This window comes from Manis pentadactyla, chromosome 9 (genome assembly GCF_030020395.1).
Source record: "Manis pentadactyla isolate mManPen7 chromosome 9, mManPen7.hap1, whole genome shotgun sequence".
Lineage (NCBI taxonomy): Eukaryota > Metazoa > Chordata > Mammalia > Pholidota > Manidae > Manis > Manis pentadactyla.
The window spans coordinates 29,813,966-29,831,867 of NC_080027.1; the positions used below are offsets into that span (position 1 = coordinate 29,813,966).

General features: G+C 39.7%; 1 protein-coding gene across 1 annotated transcript in view; it reads right to left on the minus strand.

Annotated features, from left to right (window-relative positions):
- Positions 1 to 17,902, minus strand: part of CCDC83 (coiled-coil domain containing 83) — a 41,687-nt gene that overhangs the window by 10,004 nt on the left and 13,781 nt on the right. Inside the window, exons 3-6 of the mRNA XM_057507164.1 lie at positions 16,953 to 17,115; positions 13,534 to 13,701; positions 6,011 to 6,102; positions 3,707 to 3,775 (exon numbers count right to left, since the gene is read on the minus strand). Coding sequence (XP_057363147.1) covers positions 3,707 to 3,775; positions 6,011 to 6,102; positions 13,534 to 13,701; positions 16,953 to 17,115 — 492 coding nt within the window. The remainder of the gene's footprint in view (positions 1 to 3,706; positions 3,776 to 6,010; positions 6,103 to 13,533; positions 13,702 to 16,952; positions 17,116 to 17,902) is intronic.

The following is a 17,902-nucleotide window of genomic DNA, read 5'->3' on the forward strand; positions in this document are numbered from 1 at the left end:
TGAGGGCTCTTTTGGGGAGTTAAGTCTAATCTTTCAAGCTAAGGATATCCTGTGACATCACCCAACCCTTTAAAGTACTGTGCAAGGTTCCCGTCAATTACTATCTCCCTAGCAGCCTTTTGAAATGTTAGGGAAATGAAAATTAGTTCCTTTTTATAGCCATATTGAATACCTTTAGATTTCTGGAGTAAGGAAGTGAGAAGGAAGCAGTGAAAGACCATTTTTCTCTCCCAACTCCTGCTTCTCCACAAATACTCAGGAAACGTATTTAAGAAATTGGAAAAGATAATTTAGTTAAAACTTTTATAAGTCAGGGGCTTAGGTCCTGAATTAAATGTATGCTCTTGAAGTTTTCTCCTGCAGAATCCTGCTTTATGTCTCCCCACACTTGAAACTCTGATTGCTAGACTCTTTAAATCCTTTTGTCTAGTTTTTCTGACTTTTCATTTTGTTAAGTTAGTCTAAGTCATTTGGAAATTTGAATTGTCTTCATTTTCCTAATAAGCATGCTTAGTAAAACCAGATAATGAAAGTCATGCATAGGATGTCTCATATCTTACCCAGATATCTAAGTTTTTGGTTATCGTTGAGAGAGAGTTAAATGGAGAAATATTTTCAGGAGTTCTAATATTAAATATCCCTTGTTACTCATTCTAAACCTTCCTTGGAGAAACTGACTGCATTATTCTATTTCCAGGCAATTTTTACTTGAGTGATAGTACTTATAACCAGAAATGGTTTCAATTCATTATGTGAGCAAATTTAATAATGCTAAAATAAGTATTTATTGAAATAAAGAAAAATTAAATCTATTAAGCTTCCTTAAAATGATTTGTCCTTCATTAATAAACTCATTTTGCTCATGATTTAATTAAACAACATTTTTTTCTGTCTTTTATTTCTACTGAACCATGAGAAGTAAAAAATGAAACAAAATGTAATTTAGTAGGAAGGATCAAGGCACCAAAATGGCATTTTTTTTATCAGTCAAATATAAATTTTTGCAATCATTTTCTCTAAACCTAATATGTATGACATCTTGTAAAATTTTAAATTTGAATTGTTAAATTATTATCATTAGGATCATACTGTTGTATTTAAGTGTCAAAACTAAATTCCTCCGTAATATTCTTTAACTGTTAAGCTCACCTTGAGTTATAAAAGTTACTACTTATTTTTTGAAATTGGACATTCATCTTGATTAATTTTTGGAAATAGTATAGGTTCCAGTTCATCATGACTTTATAAAGGAAATTTAAAGATAATTGTCAATATCACAGAAACAAATTAATTTTTTTTATGTTTAATTTTTTTATTTTGGTGTCATTAATGTACCATTACGTGAGCAACATTATGGTTACTAGACTCCCCCCATTATCAAGTTCCCCCCACATACCCCATTACAGTCACTGTCCATCAGCGTAGTAAGATGCTGTAGAATCACTATTTGTCTTCTCTGTGTTGTACAGCCCTCCCCATGCCTGCTCCCCCACATCATGTGTGCTAATCATAATGCCCCTTATCCCCCTTATCCCTCCCTTCCCACCCATCCTCCCCAGTCCCTTTCCCTTTGGTAACCATTAGTCCATTCTTGGGTTCTGTGATTCTGCTGCTGTTTTGTTCCTTCAGTTTTTCCTTTGTTCTTATACTCCACAGATGAGTGAAATCATTTGGTACCTGTCTTTCTCCGCTTGACTTATTTCACTGAGCATAATACCCTCTAGCTCCATCCATGTTGCTGCAAATGGTAGGATTTGTTTTCTTCTTACGGCTGAATAATATTCCATTGTGTATATGTACCACCTCTGCTTTATCCATTCATCTACTGACAAGTTAATTTTTAAATTCCTTGTTTCCTAGACTCACCCACTCTATTCAGTCAAATAGGGGACAAGGAAAAGGGAAGAGGGGAAGATGACAGTGACCTTTTCACCTCTGGCATCTGAGCAGATGGTGGAAAAGGAAATGCAGGAAGAGAAAATTTAAGGGGGAACTTAATGAGTTCTGCTTTAGGTACATTGAATTTGAAGTGCCTTTATGATATCCATGTGGAAATCTCTGGCAGGCAAATACAAACATAGGCCCAGAGCTAAGGGCACACACTCAGAGCTGAAGATGTGCATTTGAGAATCACATACAAATAACTTGCTAGCAAGAGTTGTGTGTATACTCTAAGTTAATTCTCTCAAAAGATAGTTTTGTTTCACAGATGGCATGTAAGCACAGGCTAAGTGGCTGCTTGTTCCGATGTAAAAGGAATTTCAGAGCAGTGAGTTCTGCACATCCTCTAGCACTCTGGTAACATGTAGGCCAGATATTATTTGCCTGTTTCATCCAACATGGCCCCACATCTTCACCCAAGATCAAAGCCATATGTTGATTCATCCCTCCAAGGGTATATCTATACTCATGGACAGTCTCTCATTTAGTAACTATTTAATAAGCATAGATTACTTATTAGGTTTTATGAATATATAGTTGAAAGGAATAGTCTGCTCTATGCAGTGTAGAGACAGATGCATAAAAAATTTCATCGTATTTTTTAGCAAGAGTTAAAATGAAACAATGGAGCACTAGGGAAAATAAGCACTCAGGACTTCCTGGGGGAATAACAAAATGTTTCACAAAGAAATTAATAACCTGGTGGAATTACATAATGTTTCACAAAGAAATTAATAACCAAAGCCTGTGCCTAAAGGAAGAGTTAGAGTTTTCTAGGCAGATGACCGTGAGGAGGTAAGGGCAGAGGGTCTAGTGTGTACATATGTAAAGAAAGCAGGGCAGTGGCTCACAACAAAGAAGGTCTAGCAGTCCTCACATGACCACATCCAGCAAGAGCAGTTCAGGGAGACGGTGACAGACAGGGAGAGCCCTGGAATAGGGAGACATGTGGGCGGCTGACTCTAAGGCAGCACAGTGGCTCCACCAGCTCCTGTGTGCCCCCTACAAAGGTGGGGAGGGAGCCCGAGGACCAAGCTGGAATTAGGTGTAGAAACTGCAGTGACAGGGCCATCCTGACCGTTAGCTGTAACTGTGGGTGTGGTGTTGGCTGCAATGCAATGTCCAGAAGGCCAGAGCAGCCTATTTTAGGAGCCACCTGTGCAGGGAGCAAACCGAAGCACTTCCTCCACAGCGGGAAGGCCGAGGGAGCAAGGACCCAAAGGAAACCCCTTATATCTGAGCTCTCTGTGGTAACATGCCCCACAGAAGGGCATGTAGCCCATGTACATCCAGCATCCATCTTGGAGAAGAGCAGACAGAGGAAAGGAAATCTAAAATGCTGAACATTTATTCAAAGGAGGTCATGCTATCCCAAAGAGTCAATTTTAAACAGCAGAGAGTGATGTTAGAATGATCCTTTAGCCTTGCTCCTATCACCCAGGAGGAAGTCAGGTCCTGAGGAAGACCAGTCAGTGTGGGAGCATAAAGAAGCTCTGTATGTTTGAGTACATTGTGTGAATTGTGCTGCCCAAAATGATTTCTGGTTATTATTGAGTTTATTTATATTTGTTGAAAAATAAATTTTATTTATATTTGTTGAATAACAAAGTTATATTTGTTGAATAACAGCTGGTAATAAGATTAGAACTTTTTTTACCCTAGTCAGTCACAATTCCATGCTTTTCCCATGGCTTCTGCTCTTAAGTAAAAGTCATGTCTGGTTCAAAAAAATAAGAAGAAATTGTTTTTCTAAAATTCCACTTACCTCCTTTTTTAGCCAGTCATTCTCCCAAATCTCTCTATAGTTGCCCTTGTCAAGGAACCTTACAGCATTCTAAAACAAAGTGTCTGTATTAGGGAAGAGTTGTCATATGGCAATTCACAGTTTTAGTAATAGTGTTATGCAATCAACTTATCTTTTAAATTACATTTTGAAATTACTTTGGAGACATACCTTAAAAACGTTTGATTCATTGTTCTTTCTTTTCTATCCTATTATGTTGTCTTTGCTGACTTACACTGCCTAATAGGACCAATTCAGAGAATTTGGCCTCTGTTATGACTAAATCTGACTCCCATGGTGAAATTAATCATTAACTGATCATCTCCACCAATTAAGATGGCTAAACTGTAATCAAACATTCTTTAAGTTTATAGTTACAGACATAATCCAACATACAGCAAAAGCATAAATAGATTACATTGCTACTTTTTAATTTGAAAGATTTCTGTATTTCAGTAATCACAATATACATATTTACAAACCTAACAGCAAATAGTTTCAGGGTGGCAGACAACTGGGAGGCAGGCATTCTCCTGGACAAAGGCATTTTAGACAAAGAAATCGGGAAAAGTCTGAGTTTGTCAGTAGGTTCATAAAATGTAAATTTACTTTCAAGTCCTTGGATATTTATAGTGTCACCCAAAGGAACTTTACAGTAGATGATAGATTGTATTTATCTGGGAGATATCTTTTTCATGTTCACCATGTTATAAATTCAATATTCACTAACTGAAGGGAAAAACCAAAAGAAGAGAAATTAGGAAAACTCTTCTAGGCCATAATCATTTTAAAATATGTTAAGGATGAATTCATTTGAGTTTTTAGGGTTGGATGATTGGCAGTAATTCTTTTTTCTTTAAGTCATGCAAATTAAACTAAGAGTGGACCTACATTTCCCAGGAACCAGGAACTTTTATATTCCAGATACAACTGATATTTTTAAAGTCTCCTCAAACACAAACTTTCATTTAAACAAAAGTAAGAAATAGCTAGTAACTGAAATTAGTTGGGTAATGACTTAATTCACTGAAAATGGAACAGTGGTTTTCAACTTTGGCCACACATTAGAATCTCCCGGACTCTAAAAAATTCAGATGCCCAGGCAGCGCCCTAGGCTAATTACATGAACATCTCTCTGCATGGGGCCCAGGCACTGCCTGCCTTGGGTGACTCCAATGTGCAGTCAAGGTTGCACAAGAGTAGACTATAGGAAGTTAAACTATATGCTACAATAGCTAGATAAAGTGAGGAAAAGTCTTTCACATGCTTGGTGGCTTGGCATGTAGAGAAAGGAAAATGTAATGATAAGAACAGTGATCTGAAGGAGATGAGTTGAATCTTTATTCTGCCATGTGCTCTGGGCAAGTCACAAAATTTTGCTTCTCACTGGCAAGTCCCTCCTTTATAAGGTTGTGGAGAGACTTAGATGTAAAATGTTTGGAACGGTATCTGAAACAGTCCTCATATGTACTGAACATGTATACTTGAGCCATATTTGATCACATACACATTTTTAATCACCTTAATTATGGTCAGATCATTTAATTGTGGATCTTACCATTCAGTCACATTCAGTCACAAAGTGGCTGCACTGCATGAGCCAACCAACCATTGGTCAGTTCTCCATAATACTCTGCATTTGTGTAATTCATTGAAAATCATGCAATAGAATAGTAACACTGAAAGAACAATTGAACCACTTCCAATAAAGTGAGGTAGTCAGCAGTGTTTCTTATTATTGTTAAGCAACAAACAATAGCAACTGAAATTCAGTGAAGAACTTCAGAAAACATCAAAGACCAGATATGTAACAAGTGGTCTAACAAGTCCTACTCCAAATCTGAGAATAATCAAAGCTTCAGCAATGTAAAGTGCACTCTCTTAGATTTGGAAACATAAGAAAGTACTTTTTAGACAAATTTTATTTAATTCTATAATTCATCCCAAAACTTTTATTTAATAATTTGTTGTAGCCATTATTATTATTATACCTAAAAATAACTGAATAACAGTTCCTGAGCTCTTGCTCCTTATGAGACACTATGCTATTTAAATCATCTCATTCAATCTTCACACTATTCGTTAACAATAAATATTATTATTGTCTACTTTTTATAGATTAGGAAACTGAAGCCCAGAAGTCAAGTAATAAACTCAGTTTATACACCCAGTGACAGAATTGTGATTTAAACTGCCTAATTTCAGAACTCAAGTTCTTAACCATTATATAATATACTACAAGAAAAAAATGAGAAAAGTTTTGTTTTTAAGAAAACTGAAATATACCTGTGTGGCCCATTCCTTCTTTTGGTCCAGTTGCAGCAAAGTTTCTTTGATAATTCTCTTTCTAGCATCTTCCAGAGTGATTTTATAGTGTTCTTTAAAAAGAAAAGTAGAAGCCTTAACAAGGCTAATTCTAGGTAAAATTGAGATGTTAACAGATTTTCATCTCACGTGATCCTCTCCTTTCTTCACATTTTTTCCCCTGAGTTTTCTGAGTACATTTTCACTGAAGTGTCTGGTACCTCCAATGAGGAGAAAGGTTCCAATAACTTGCTAACACTTTAATGTGAATTAGGTTAAGATGATAACTCTCCCAAGAATATTTATGTTTTCAAAGGATTCTCTCTCCAAAGGGAGAATTTAGCATGTGTGTGGCCTTCTACCCTTCCTATCACCCAACTTCTGATTCCACAACAGAAATGTAAAGAAAATTTGATTATCCACTCTAGTTGCATCCTGTACATCTGACTCTGTAACACTAAATTTCCAATATCTTTGGCATGTGTTTCCTGGGACAGGAAAGAATGAGAAGAGGAAAGAGAGAGGTCAAGGAGCTATGAAAGCCAGAAGAACTTCTTCTGAGCAAGAAAGGGGGGACAGAGATGAAGAAGTAAGCAGATTCTCTCCTTTCCAGATTTTCTTATATCATAAATGTCAGAATTGAGAGAGCACAGGATCTTAAAATGTTTGGCCTTGAAAGATGTCTACCTGATCATATTACCCATACCCACTTATGGAAAGCCGAATGTAGAGACATGACGGCTGCTTTAGAGAGTGGGGAGAAACAAGCTGGATGAATGAGTCCAGTGTGTTCATTCTTCTATTCAACAAATAACAATCGAGCCTTTTTACTGTGTATGACACTTAAGGCAGTGAGATACTGCTGACTAAGAGACAAAATTCCTGCCCTTATGATATCCACATTCTAGTGAAGAAGCCAGGCCATAAATAAGTAAACAAGCAAATAAATAATATTCCAGGTGGTGATGTGTGTGGTGAAGCAAAACCAAAAATCTGTATTTTACATAAGTTGATGAGAGAAAGCTTTCCAGAGCTGGTAACATTTGAGCAAAGACTGAATAAAGTGAGGTAGTCAGCAGTGGGTAACAAGTCCTACTCCAAATCTGAGAATAATCAAAGATAGCTGTGCTTTATATGATAACGTCTCTGTTTTATGTCTTCATTAATCGTGTTTTAGTCATAACATCTAAAGGGTAATTACTTGGAAGTCAGAAAATGTTTTCCCATATAAATGACATTGACAATTATGGTTGCTAGATTTCTGGCCTGTTCCACAAGGACCCATTTAACTTATTCCGTAACTGAACAGCAGTATTGCACCAATAGTGCTGTGGGATCTAACTGCCATGAAGGACACTGTTTGGAAGGGAAAAATTTCCCCACAGACCAAGTCAATCAAAGCAGAACTCTCAGGGATCTTAGGCTGCAGGGAAAGAGATCTGTGGGTCTGGTCTTTTAATAATTTACAGCCAAACTAAGACTCTGGAAAGGGGGAGGGAGGGGAAGGAGGCAGGAATTCTTCTGTCCTCCTCTGTACTTTGTGCTGGCATAACTGCTTCCCCTGTCATATGAAAACTGAAAGCAGAGTGTAAAAACTCCATCTCTTTCTATTACAGTCTCTCCATCTCTTTCTATTACAGTCCCTGGGCCACAACAGATACTGAATAATACTTTGAAGAAAGTTAAAATAGACAAACTGTAAGCCTTTGGCAGACAGTGATCTGAGGCTTCAGCACCACGGTAGCTACAGCAAATGATGGCATCAGTGGTGACTTTGGTGGGGAGAGGAAGGGGGAGTAAAAGGAGAAAAGGGGAGAGTGCTTCCAAGTTGTGGAAGGGCCAGGAACAGTCAGTTTCTGCCTCTAATAGAGTTGGAACAAGAGTGTCTGTCTGAGGCAGGGTTATAATAAGAGAGCTCATTAGGTTCTGGGGGGTAGTCTAACTTGACATCTGGAGATAAGAAAATGGAAATCTTCATTATTCCAACCTACATATGTTAATCTGTAAAGCCTGTATTGTTCTTACTCTCAGTCTAAGTAATCACTTGAATATTTTAATGATTCCCATCACATTTTTGATGGAGTTTCTTTTTCAATTCAGAGCCCAGTCCACTGGACTAATACTGGGTATTTATTTGAAACTTCTACTGAGCAAAATACAGCAATGAATCCTGAAGTTCCAGTGAATCAGAAATTTAGCTATTATGGATTTTACGTTCTAGCATCTGAAAGAAACCATAAAACCTGGAGCTTGATACCATTAAACATTAATTCTTTGCTTTGTAAATCATACCAAATATGCACCGACTAAAGTTCTAGCTCTTTCTGTTGCCATATTAATTTTGAGGGAAAAGCAAGAGTAACATCCAACTCTGTTTGAAATTCCACATAAAAATCTATGACTGTTTTTCCTCTTCAAAGCTGAGTAACCAGCACAAGGGAGGGTGGGAAAACTTCCTTGTTATCTTTTGTGATTCAGATGCTGCTTCAGATAACAATTAACCACTCATTTATGAATACGGCCAAAAATCTGGGAGTTTATAAATGTCTCCTCATAAAAGTCTGAGCCGTTGCAAGGGGGAGATTACAACTGCCTTCAGACCCCTTGTTCTCAGATGCCCAGTCTCCTGCGGTCACCCTTCAGAAGCTGGCTGCAAAACCATGCTGGCTGCAGCTGGCTTGGCACTATTTTGCCGTCTTTGTGGTGTCTGGCTCTACTTTGGTTTGCTCCTCACAGCTTTTTGGGAGTTTGCTGTCTCACAGCTTCCTTGTCCTGACACTCCTCTCCCATGGTGGGGCCTCCTTCCAGATCCTTCTGGAGAAGATTAAGCAGGGGCAGGTGGTGTTACTGGCCAGTCTCTTCAGGCACAGTGTCGTGTTAGAGAGCCATCCATTCCTTACTAAATCTCAGAGCTGGGAGGACTATTTGAAGCATATAGGTTTGGGGTCTGACACACCTAAGTTCGAATCTCATTTCCATTACTCACTAAATTTTTAAGGTTGGTTAAGGTGATTAACTTCACTGGGCCTCTGTTTCCTTATCTTTAAACTGGGCACAGTGATGTCTAATGCAAAGGAACCTATAAGGGTTAGATGAGATAAAGGTGTAGAAAAGCAGGTGCTGGAACAGTGAGTTCTCTTGTCGGTCACAGAAGAACTCTCACTTTACAGATGAGGAAATTCATGCTCAAAAAAACTCCACTCTTTGTAAGTGTACTTGAACCCAAGTCTTCTAACTTGCTGTTGGTGTACATGGACTTTTTAGGATCCTTGTCCTGTGTTCCTAGTAAAGAACAAAAGTAAAAATGCCCTGTGATTCTAATAGCTAATGACTTGTAATAACCCCACCCTTTCTATATTCCTAGACCTAATGAAAGGTTCCCTTTCATTTTGGTGAGAAAAAAAAGCCTTGTCCTGGATATGTCAGTGACTGTGTTTCCTAGAACCAGCATCCCAAGATCTCCTTGCTGAAGTGTCAGAGAAGCAGCTCTAGGTGTTCCTCCCATGCTCCCAGCACAGGGCTGGACAGCTGCCCGTGGAATGGTGCAGGCTGGGCTGTCTGATGACCAAGAGGAGGCACGGGCAAATGGCTTTGCCTATCTTTGATTAGGCAGGTGATCACAGCGGCTCTTTTCAGAATCTGGGCTGCAGAATACTGTAAGAATTGGTCTGGGGAAGCAAGAAGAGAATGGGGACAGGACACAGAGCAAAGCAGGGGCTCCATGAGGGAGACAGTCACAGACTAGGAGAGAGACATGTAGGGAGGAGCCATCCCGAGGGCCACCACTGATCCCACGGCCTTCTCTTGCTGACTTCTGTTCTTCCATTCCTCACTACAGGTGTCACATCCAGCAAACATGACCTTGGGATATTAAGGAACCTTATTATTTTTTTAATTAAGGTATCATTGATATGATATGAAGGTTTCTACATATGTGGTTACTACATTCATCCATATTATTGAGTACCCCCCTGCCCCATTGCGGTCACTGTCCCTCAGTGTAGTAAGATGCCACAGAGTCATTACTTGTCTCCTCTGTGCTACACTGTCTTCCCCATGACCCCCCCCACACCATGTGTGCCAATCATAATACCCCTCAATCCCCTTCTCCCTCTCTCCCTCCCCACCTGCCCTCCCCTTTGAGAACCACTAGTCCCTTCTTGGAATCTCTTGAGTCTGCTGCTATTTTGTTCATTCAGTTTTGCTTCGTTCTCCACCAAAAAAAAATGAGGGAAATCATTTGGTATTTGTCTTTCTCTGTTTTACTGATTTCACTGAGCATAATACCCTCTAGCTCCATCCATGTTGTTGCAAATGGTAGGATTTGTTTCTTTCTTATGGCTGAATGGTATTCCATTGTGTATATGTACCACATCTTCTTTATCCATTCATCTACTGAGGGACACTTAGGTAAGCAACCTTATTTTTATCCCTTGCCTTTAAAATTCATATTGTGAGTCTAGCAACTCTCAGTAAGATGCATGGCAAATCCTATGAATTTTCTGGCTCCTTTGTGATAATAAGAGGTCTTCCAGTCAGTAATTAATATATCCAATCTTTTGTAATAATCAAAACTGTAAACTTCATTCAAAGTTAAGGCTGTTCCCACCCTGCTTGGACGTACTACTATTTCCTCTGACTTGAGCTTCTCTGCCCCCTCCCTCAGGACTGAAGGGGAACAGGAGAAGGAACAAGAAAGCTCTCACTGACCGATAGTATCTCAGGCTAATGTCCCACTTCCTGATCCTTTAAGGTTGGCATTCAAGGTTGAATCCTCGTCTCATGGGGGTGTTCTTATAGGTTTTTCAGAGGACTACTTTCCCCCCATGCAAGTCTTACTTCACCTGCATTCCCCTGATGCAGGGAACATATTGTCCTTGGAGGAACAACTACAACTTTTCCTTTGGCCTCTAGCTCTGAATCTCCTCCGCCGCCAACCCCCACAAATGCAGACCCTTATCTCTCTGCTAGGGCACCATCATCCCTCTCTCCAGTCAGAGCTCAGGCAAGATTTAACAGGACTGCCTACCAGCTCTCTCACAGCAGATCTGGACAGGACTGTAAGTAAAGCAGCCAACTGACGCAAACCCCATGGTCACGGGTGTGGGAGGAGAATTCCAGACACATCAGGAGGGAGGGAGGAGTTGGGAGAGGAGGGAGAATGGGAATAAGGCTTTAGGTAAACCCGTTTAGGTGTCCTGCACATTTGTTATCCATCAGGGGCCCCAGGTATCCAGAGTCGCTGCTGCTACCTGCATGGCTGGAAGCACCTAAAACTAAGGGCAAATGCAAGGAGCCCATAGCCACCATTTTCCCATAACACCTAAAATCGGTTCTACAAAGAAGTTCGACCAGCAAGTAATTTAGTATGTAAGTGTTATTACCACCATCCCCAAATTGGATACAACAGCATGAAAATTTTTAGCTCAAATCACCCAAATTTCTGATCAAGATAATGGGTTAAGTTGATATGAGACGATCACTCTTCCTACTTTAAAAATATAAAATAAAGAAATGCTGGAAAAATATTTAGAATTTTTAACATACCATAATGATAACTCTATTAAAAGAATGGTACTGGTGCACAATTACATAGATCAGTGGAACAGAATAGAAAATGTAGAAAGAGACCCAAATACAAAGTATGATAAAGTCAACATTTCAAATCAGCAGGGTAAAAATGGATTATTTGATAGATGATGTTGAAACCACTGGAAAACCATTTGGCAGAAATAAAGTTGTTTCCTACCTCACAAAAAAAATTGAATATTTAAATATAAACATAAAGCCATAAAAATACAAGAAGAAAATACTGAAGCATTTATTCATAATGTCAGAAATCATAAAACAAGGACTACAAAATTGGGTATATAAAACCACAAAAATTCCTCATAAATATACCCTGCAAACAAGACTAATAACAAGGAAAATGTATACTTTATATCACAGTTAAAGAGCTTGTTTCCATAAAATATAAAGAGCTCAACCACATAACAGAAAAATGGATGAAGTATGTGCATAGGTGGTTCTTTCACAGAAAAGGAAATTCATGTGGTTCTTGAACTTATGAAAAGATATTCACTATCTTTTATAATAAAAGAAATGAAAATTAGAGTTACAATGAGATAATGTTTTCTACCTATAAGATGGGCAAAGAACAGAAAGTTGAGTAACATTCCCTGTTGTTGAAAGTGTGGGAAACAGGCATCCTTGTGCACACTGGGAGGACTAAACTGGGTACAACCTCTATGGAGGGCCATGCCTATCAAAATGAATAAAAATAAACAGTCATTTGGACCAGCCATTTCCTCTGTAAATATACACATAAATTACTTAAGTACACGGATATTCATTCCAGTCAAATGAGATATGGGTAAGGATAGTCATTGCAGCATTATTTGTCATAGTAAAGGATAGGAAACAAAGGCTTAAGAGTAGGGGACTGGTTATAAACATTAGAGAGCAGCAAAACAAAGTAGACATTGGAAGAATGAAGAAGGGCCAGTATGCACTGATCTGTAAGGATATCCATATTGTTAATGACAAAGCAAGTGAAAATGGTATATGTCGCATGCTTTGTATACATTGCCACTTGCATGGCATACTTCTGACAGAGGCTACACAAGAGACTGGTAATAGTATTCTATTCAGAGAGGACCTGAGTGGCTGCAGATAGACAGGGGTAGAAGGGTATCACTTTATTCTCTCCTTTTCCTTTGGGGAGAAGAACCTTTGGAAAACTGGAACCCCAAGCCCAGACTGATTTGGGGGCAAGTTTGCAAATTTACCATTGTGGTGCAGAGGCCCTAAGCTGAGAAACTGACACAATAATTGGTCCAGAGCAGGGTGTCCAGACAGGCTCCCAGCAGGGGATCATGGAAACAAGGCCGCTTGATGCCCTACAACCCAGGGCACCGTCACCAGCTGGGCTCAGAGCTGCCATCCACCCACAGGGCTCTTATGGGCCAGATTTCTCCCATTTATTCCATCCTGTGACTGTCTTGTCTCTGGGGTCTCTGATGTTCTTTTTAAGCCACTGGGCTCACCTCAGCAACAGAGAGGTGGCCTCATGGCTCCTTGACTGAGGCCTGGTAAGCTTCATCCCACCTGAAGCCATCCTGCACTACCCTCTCCACTTCCCAGCTCACATTTGTTCTCCAGTTTTCTGCCTACAGCATGGCATTTGCCTGGGTGTTTCTCTGCCAAGACTGTGGTTGTGGAGCCTGGCTGAGCTGCTCTGGCTTGCCTCAGGCGAATTCCTTTCCTGAGAGGAACCTGCTCCACATGGGGTGTGGGGGTGTGCAGACATCACCTGCTGAGGGGAGCTTCTTCCTCAGCCAGCGCTTCTCCCCCTCCCTCCATCCCATTCCACGCACGGTTCATAGCTGTTTGCGCTGACAGCAGAGAGGAATGAATGATGCGGGGAGTACCCAGGTTTTTCTTCCACCAAATGTCTGCCCCCTCAAGTTTTTTACTGAATTTGAACCAGCTTTGTTACAACTGACCTGACATTTTCTCTGCATTCTCTTTAACTCTACTGATGTCATTTTGTAAGGAGATAATGAGTTTAGCATGCTGTTCACTCCCTACATTCTTGTACTCTTCCCAATATTCCTTCTCACTGAGTTTCTCAAGAAATAATTTCTCAGCATTAGTTATTTGCGTGCGCATTTCTGTTGAAAGAAAATCAAGACACCATGTCATTTCTGTTGTCCTTGTAACCACAACCTTGTAATCTGATTTTATGAAGTTAAGGTCTGATATTAAGATGCTGTTAACTCATAAATATGATTTTATATCTATAATTTAAGGAAACAAACTATTCAAACTATTGTTTATCTCACCCTTATGATGCAAAAGCTAAGTCAAATTAAACTTCCACTTATAAAGCCGATGTGTGGTATTGGGCTATGATTGAGAGCAATGACAGACAATTAACCTACAATGCCTAGGAGCCCACAGGATAAAATTATTCCTGTGATAGCCTATTTTGTACAATGTATCACATACTTTTTGTAAGTAAATTGTCATTTTTCTGGTCATCATACCTCTGGGCAAAGTGATTTCAATTTACATCCTTCCATGGTCCTTTGGCAACCATTTTTGTAAATATGTGTTTGACTCATTCATCTAAAGTTCTCTTGTTTGGACTTCCCTTGTGTATAATGATGGCACATGAGAGTCATAAGAACATGTCTTCCCTCGGCCCCACTTGCCATGACTTCAGAGTGAAAGGTAAGTTCCCAGTTAAATAAGTACAAATATCAAGCTCTCTCAACCATATAAACTTTCAGTTTGCCCTGGTGTAATTGTTTAACATGATATTCTACTCAGTCGTTAGGCTAACTTCCATGCTATTGATGTTTTGGAAAAGAAGACATTATAGAGAGCCAGGTACAATGAACCTAACAGCCATTTGGCTCACGACCACACGCTGTCTTGTTTGAGAGCTCCCTGAAGGCAAGACCACAGCGTACTTATCTCTGCAAATCTAGCACTTAGCCCAGATTCTGGCGATTAATTGGTGCTCAATAAATGCTTATGAAATGACGTCACGCCAGAGGAATGTTCTTCAGTACAGAGGTCCAGAAGGACGCCAGACATGTCTTTTTCCAAAGGTAATATATTTTATATGTTTTGTAAGAAATGTTATATTTTAAATTCCTTAATAAATGACACTTGTTATTGACATTAAACAGTCAATACCCCTATAACCCATATGGTCAGGTATCTTTTTCTGTGAGCAGAATAATGCTGCTGTGTCAGCCCTGTGCCATATTCTGCCTTTGTAGGGAGGGTTGGTTGATGTCACTGAAGATTTTGAAAAACAGATGGACATAGTGACGTTTGTTCTACTTTCCCAGAATTCCTCCCCCTTCCCTTCTAGCCCTTGTCAAATAAGTGGGCCAATTACAGGGACCTCTCCTGGCCACAATGATTGGTCCAGGGATCAGCATGTACCCCAAGCTAGGCACATGTTCAGAGTCCTTCTCTCGAAATATTTTCACTGAAACTAGTAGAAAACACATCTCTTTTGTCTCCGTTTTGAGGCTCAAAGGATATAGGACCAGAGATATTCATGGTCAGAGTTCCAGCCTCATGGAAACAACAGCTTTAGAAAAAGAAGCCAACTTTCAAGGGGAAGATAAAGCAGAGGTAAGTGGGGAGATGAAGGGAGGGGTTATGGGGAAAAGGGGGTAAAAGAGAGGAATGGGGAGAGGCAGATTTAAAAAAAGCTGAGCTCTGACAGCATGTGGGGCTCTGGGTCCAGGTCAATAGCACCTTGCCTTTTCTGTTTGGTTATGAAAAAATTAACATCCTCTTGATGCTTAGCTAGTTTGGGTTAGATTTTTATCCTTGCAACTAAAGAGTCCTCACTGAAAGTTGGAAGAGAAGGGTTACATCAGTACTTCGCAAGCCTTACTGTGCATAGAAGCCCCTAGGTTCTTGTCAAAATGCAGATTCTGATTCAGCAGGTCTTGAGTGAACTGAGAGTCGGCATTGTAATGAGCTGCCAAATGAAGCTGCTGCTGCTTCATAAACCAAACTGAGTTGCAAGTGACTCCTTGGTACATAGCAGAACTGCCTGAGCAAGCCTTTTCAGACACCTCTGCTCTCTCACTTTCCTTCTCTTCCTCCGTGTCTATGAGCTTCTTTCTTCCTTGGACCACCGCTTGTGCCCAGCCCTTCTGTGCTGTACTGTCACCCAGCTCGGCCCTACTCTGATGTGACACACACACCCCAGTGCTCGACCCAAACCATAAGCAGGTACACCACACTACCTGGGCACATTCCCTTGGAAGGCAGTTTATTGAGCACATCTTGTGTCCTTTGTGGTCTACTCTCATCACAAGGAACATACTAAAGTGTTCCTTCCACACATAAGCAGAACTCTGCGGGAGAGGAGCCGCAAAATACATTACCTACCACCCCATAATTTCATAGTTGCTCATAAAAAGACTCGGAGGAGATTTATGAAACAGTTTTGGAGACCCCTGAACAAGCAGTTTGCTGATTGATGTTTGTCCTTTGTAATAGGTTCATTCAAACAACAAGTACCTACTAACAGGATGCCTGTTCTGTGCAGAGTGCTTGGGTAAGTAGGCTCTCTGAAATACCTGGAGAAATTCAGGAAAAATCTAGTCCCTTGTTTTGCCTCCCAGCTTGTAGTACTGCTTCCTGAGAGCACTCAAGTCTCTTTTCCATGTTTTCTAACTTCCTAACAGAGATGGTATTTATAGAGATTCCAGAAACGTGGTTTTAGAAATCTCAGCAGCAATTTTAGGATAAAGGAATAGGTGTTTTTTTTTTTAATGCATGTGCAAAACTGTGTGAGACTTAACCCTACAACCGGTTTTCCTAAGCTCATGGCGAAAGCACTGTGTGTGCTGGCTGTTTCACCTTCCGTACCGAGCATCGTGTCTATCCCTGCCCCCAAAACTCTCCCATTCCAATTCTAGTCCTGCTCTCCCCATCCAAATGGTGATGGGGAGGTGGGTGTTTAGCTCCTTTAGAGATATTGGAAGAAAAGCTTCGTTGTATTCACCTTATCATTCCCAAGTCTGAACTGAATTTGAAGCCACTGAAGCTGCCAAACAAGAAAATGTCCCAAAAGAAAGAACAAATCCCCACTGCAAGGAGTTTGGGGTGGTATCTAACGGGACCTCGTCGGGGGTTGAGGCACATGGCTTTCTCTGTTTTCAATCAGTGCCCCTCCTCCACCTCCTCCGTTGGCTTCCACAGCTCCGCCCACTTTGTTTCCCTCTCCTGACCAGTTACCTGCATGTGTTTGTGGCTGAAGTGATCATGATGTCATTTGAAATATGTTCACAGCATTTTGAATGTGTTATGGAACAAAAGCATGAATATATTCAAGAAATAACTTAATACAGCTTTATGATAATTTCCTAAGTTCCTAAATCACCTTTTAAGTTTCGTTCCTGGTCTCTTTCAAACTGGCATTTTTCCTTCATTGCTTTTTCCACGTCTTCTCTTGTTACAACTGGTAATCCGTCTGACTTCTCTTCCCTCAGTTCCTTTAGCAGGTTCTGTAAGTGCCAAGTCTGCTCATGCTTTAAGCGTTTATTCTGTCATGAAAATCAACAGGAGTTAACTACATCTGTTGAAGTATTTACATTGATTTTCTTCAAAACAGAGCCACACACCGAGGTTTGCAAAGTGAGGAAGAAACATTTAATAAAATAAATTGTATAATATTATCTCTAAGAGTTTATGGGACATGGAAGACACAGAATAAAATTGAACCCATTAACACAGTAGCCACTGGATAGAAAGTTACACTTCAAAAATTGTTATTAATATACTAAGCTATCACCCTATCATAGGATTAGTGAACATTAAGGTAAGACCTTGGAGGTCAATTTCTTCAGTCTCCCACTACCAACACTATTCTGTTGTAGCATCCATCGTTCACTTAGTCAATATTTATGGAACATTTACCGTATGCCACGTTGTCCTCTAGATGCTATGAATATTTCAGTGAAAAAAATTGACAAAAAGTACTCCACTTTTGGAATTTACATTATTCTTTGCTTTCTCGCAAATGACCCTAATTGTCTTCTCTTAAGGTGATGTTTACTCACCATTCCAATACTTCACACCCAAAATATAGACTGGGTTCCTCTTGTGGATATCCTATGTATGTTTCTAAGATTCTTATTTAATCACCTTAGAGTTTATTCTTGCCCTTGCTATTTTATTACATATGTGCAGAGATAGTTTAGTGTGTTGGAATACATTTCCTTGTAATTTTTTTAGGCTCCCTTTAAGTTACAATATTCATTTCCCTGGTGTTTCTCCTTCAATTTCTTAAGCCTAATAAAATGTATTTGCTTAAAATATTTTAAAAATTAC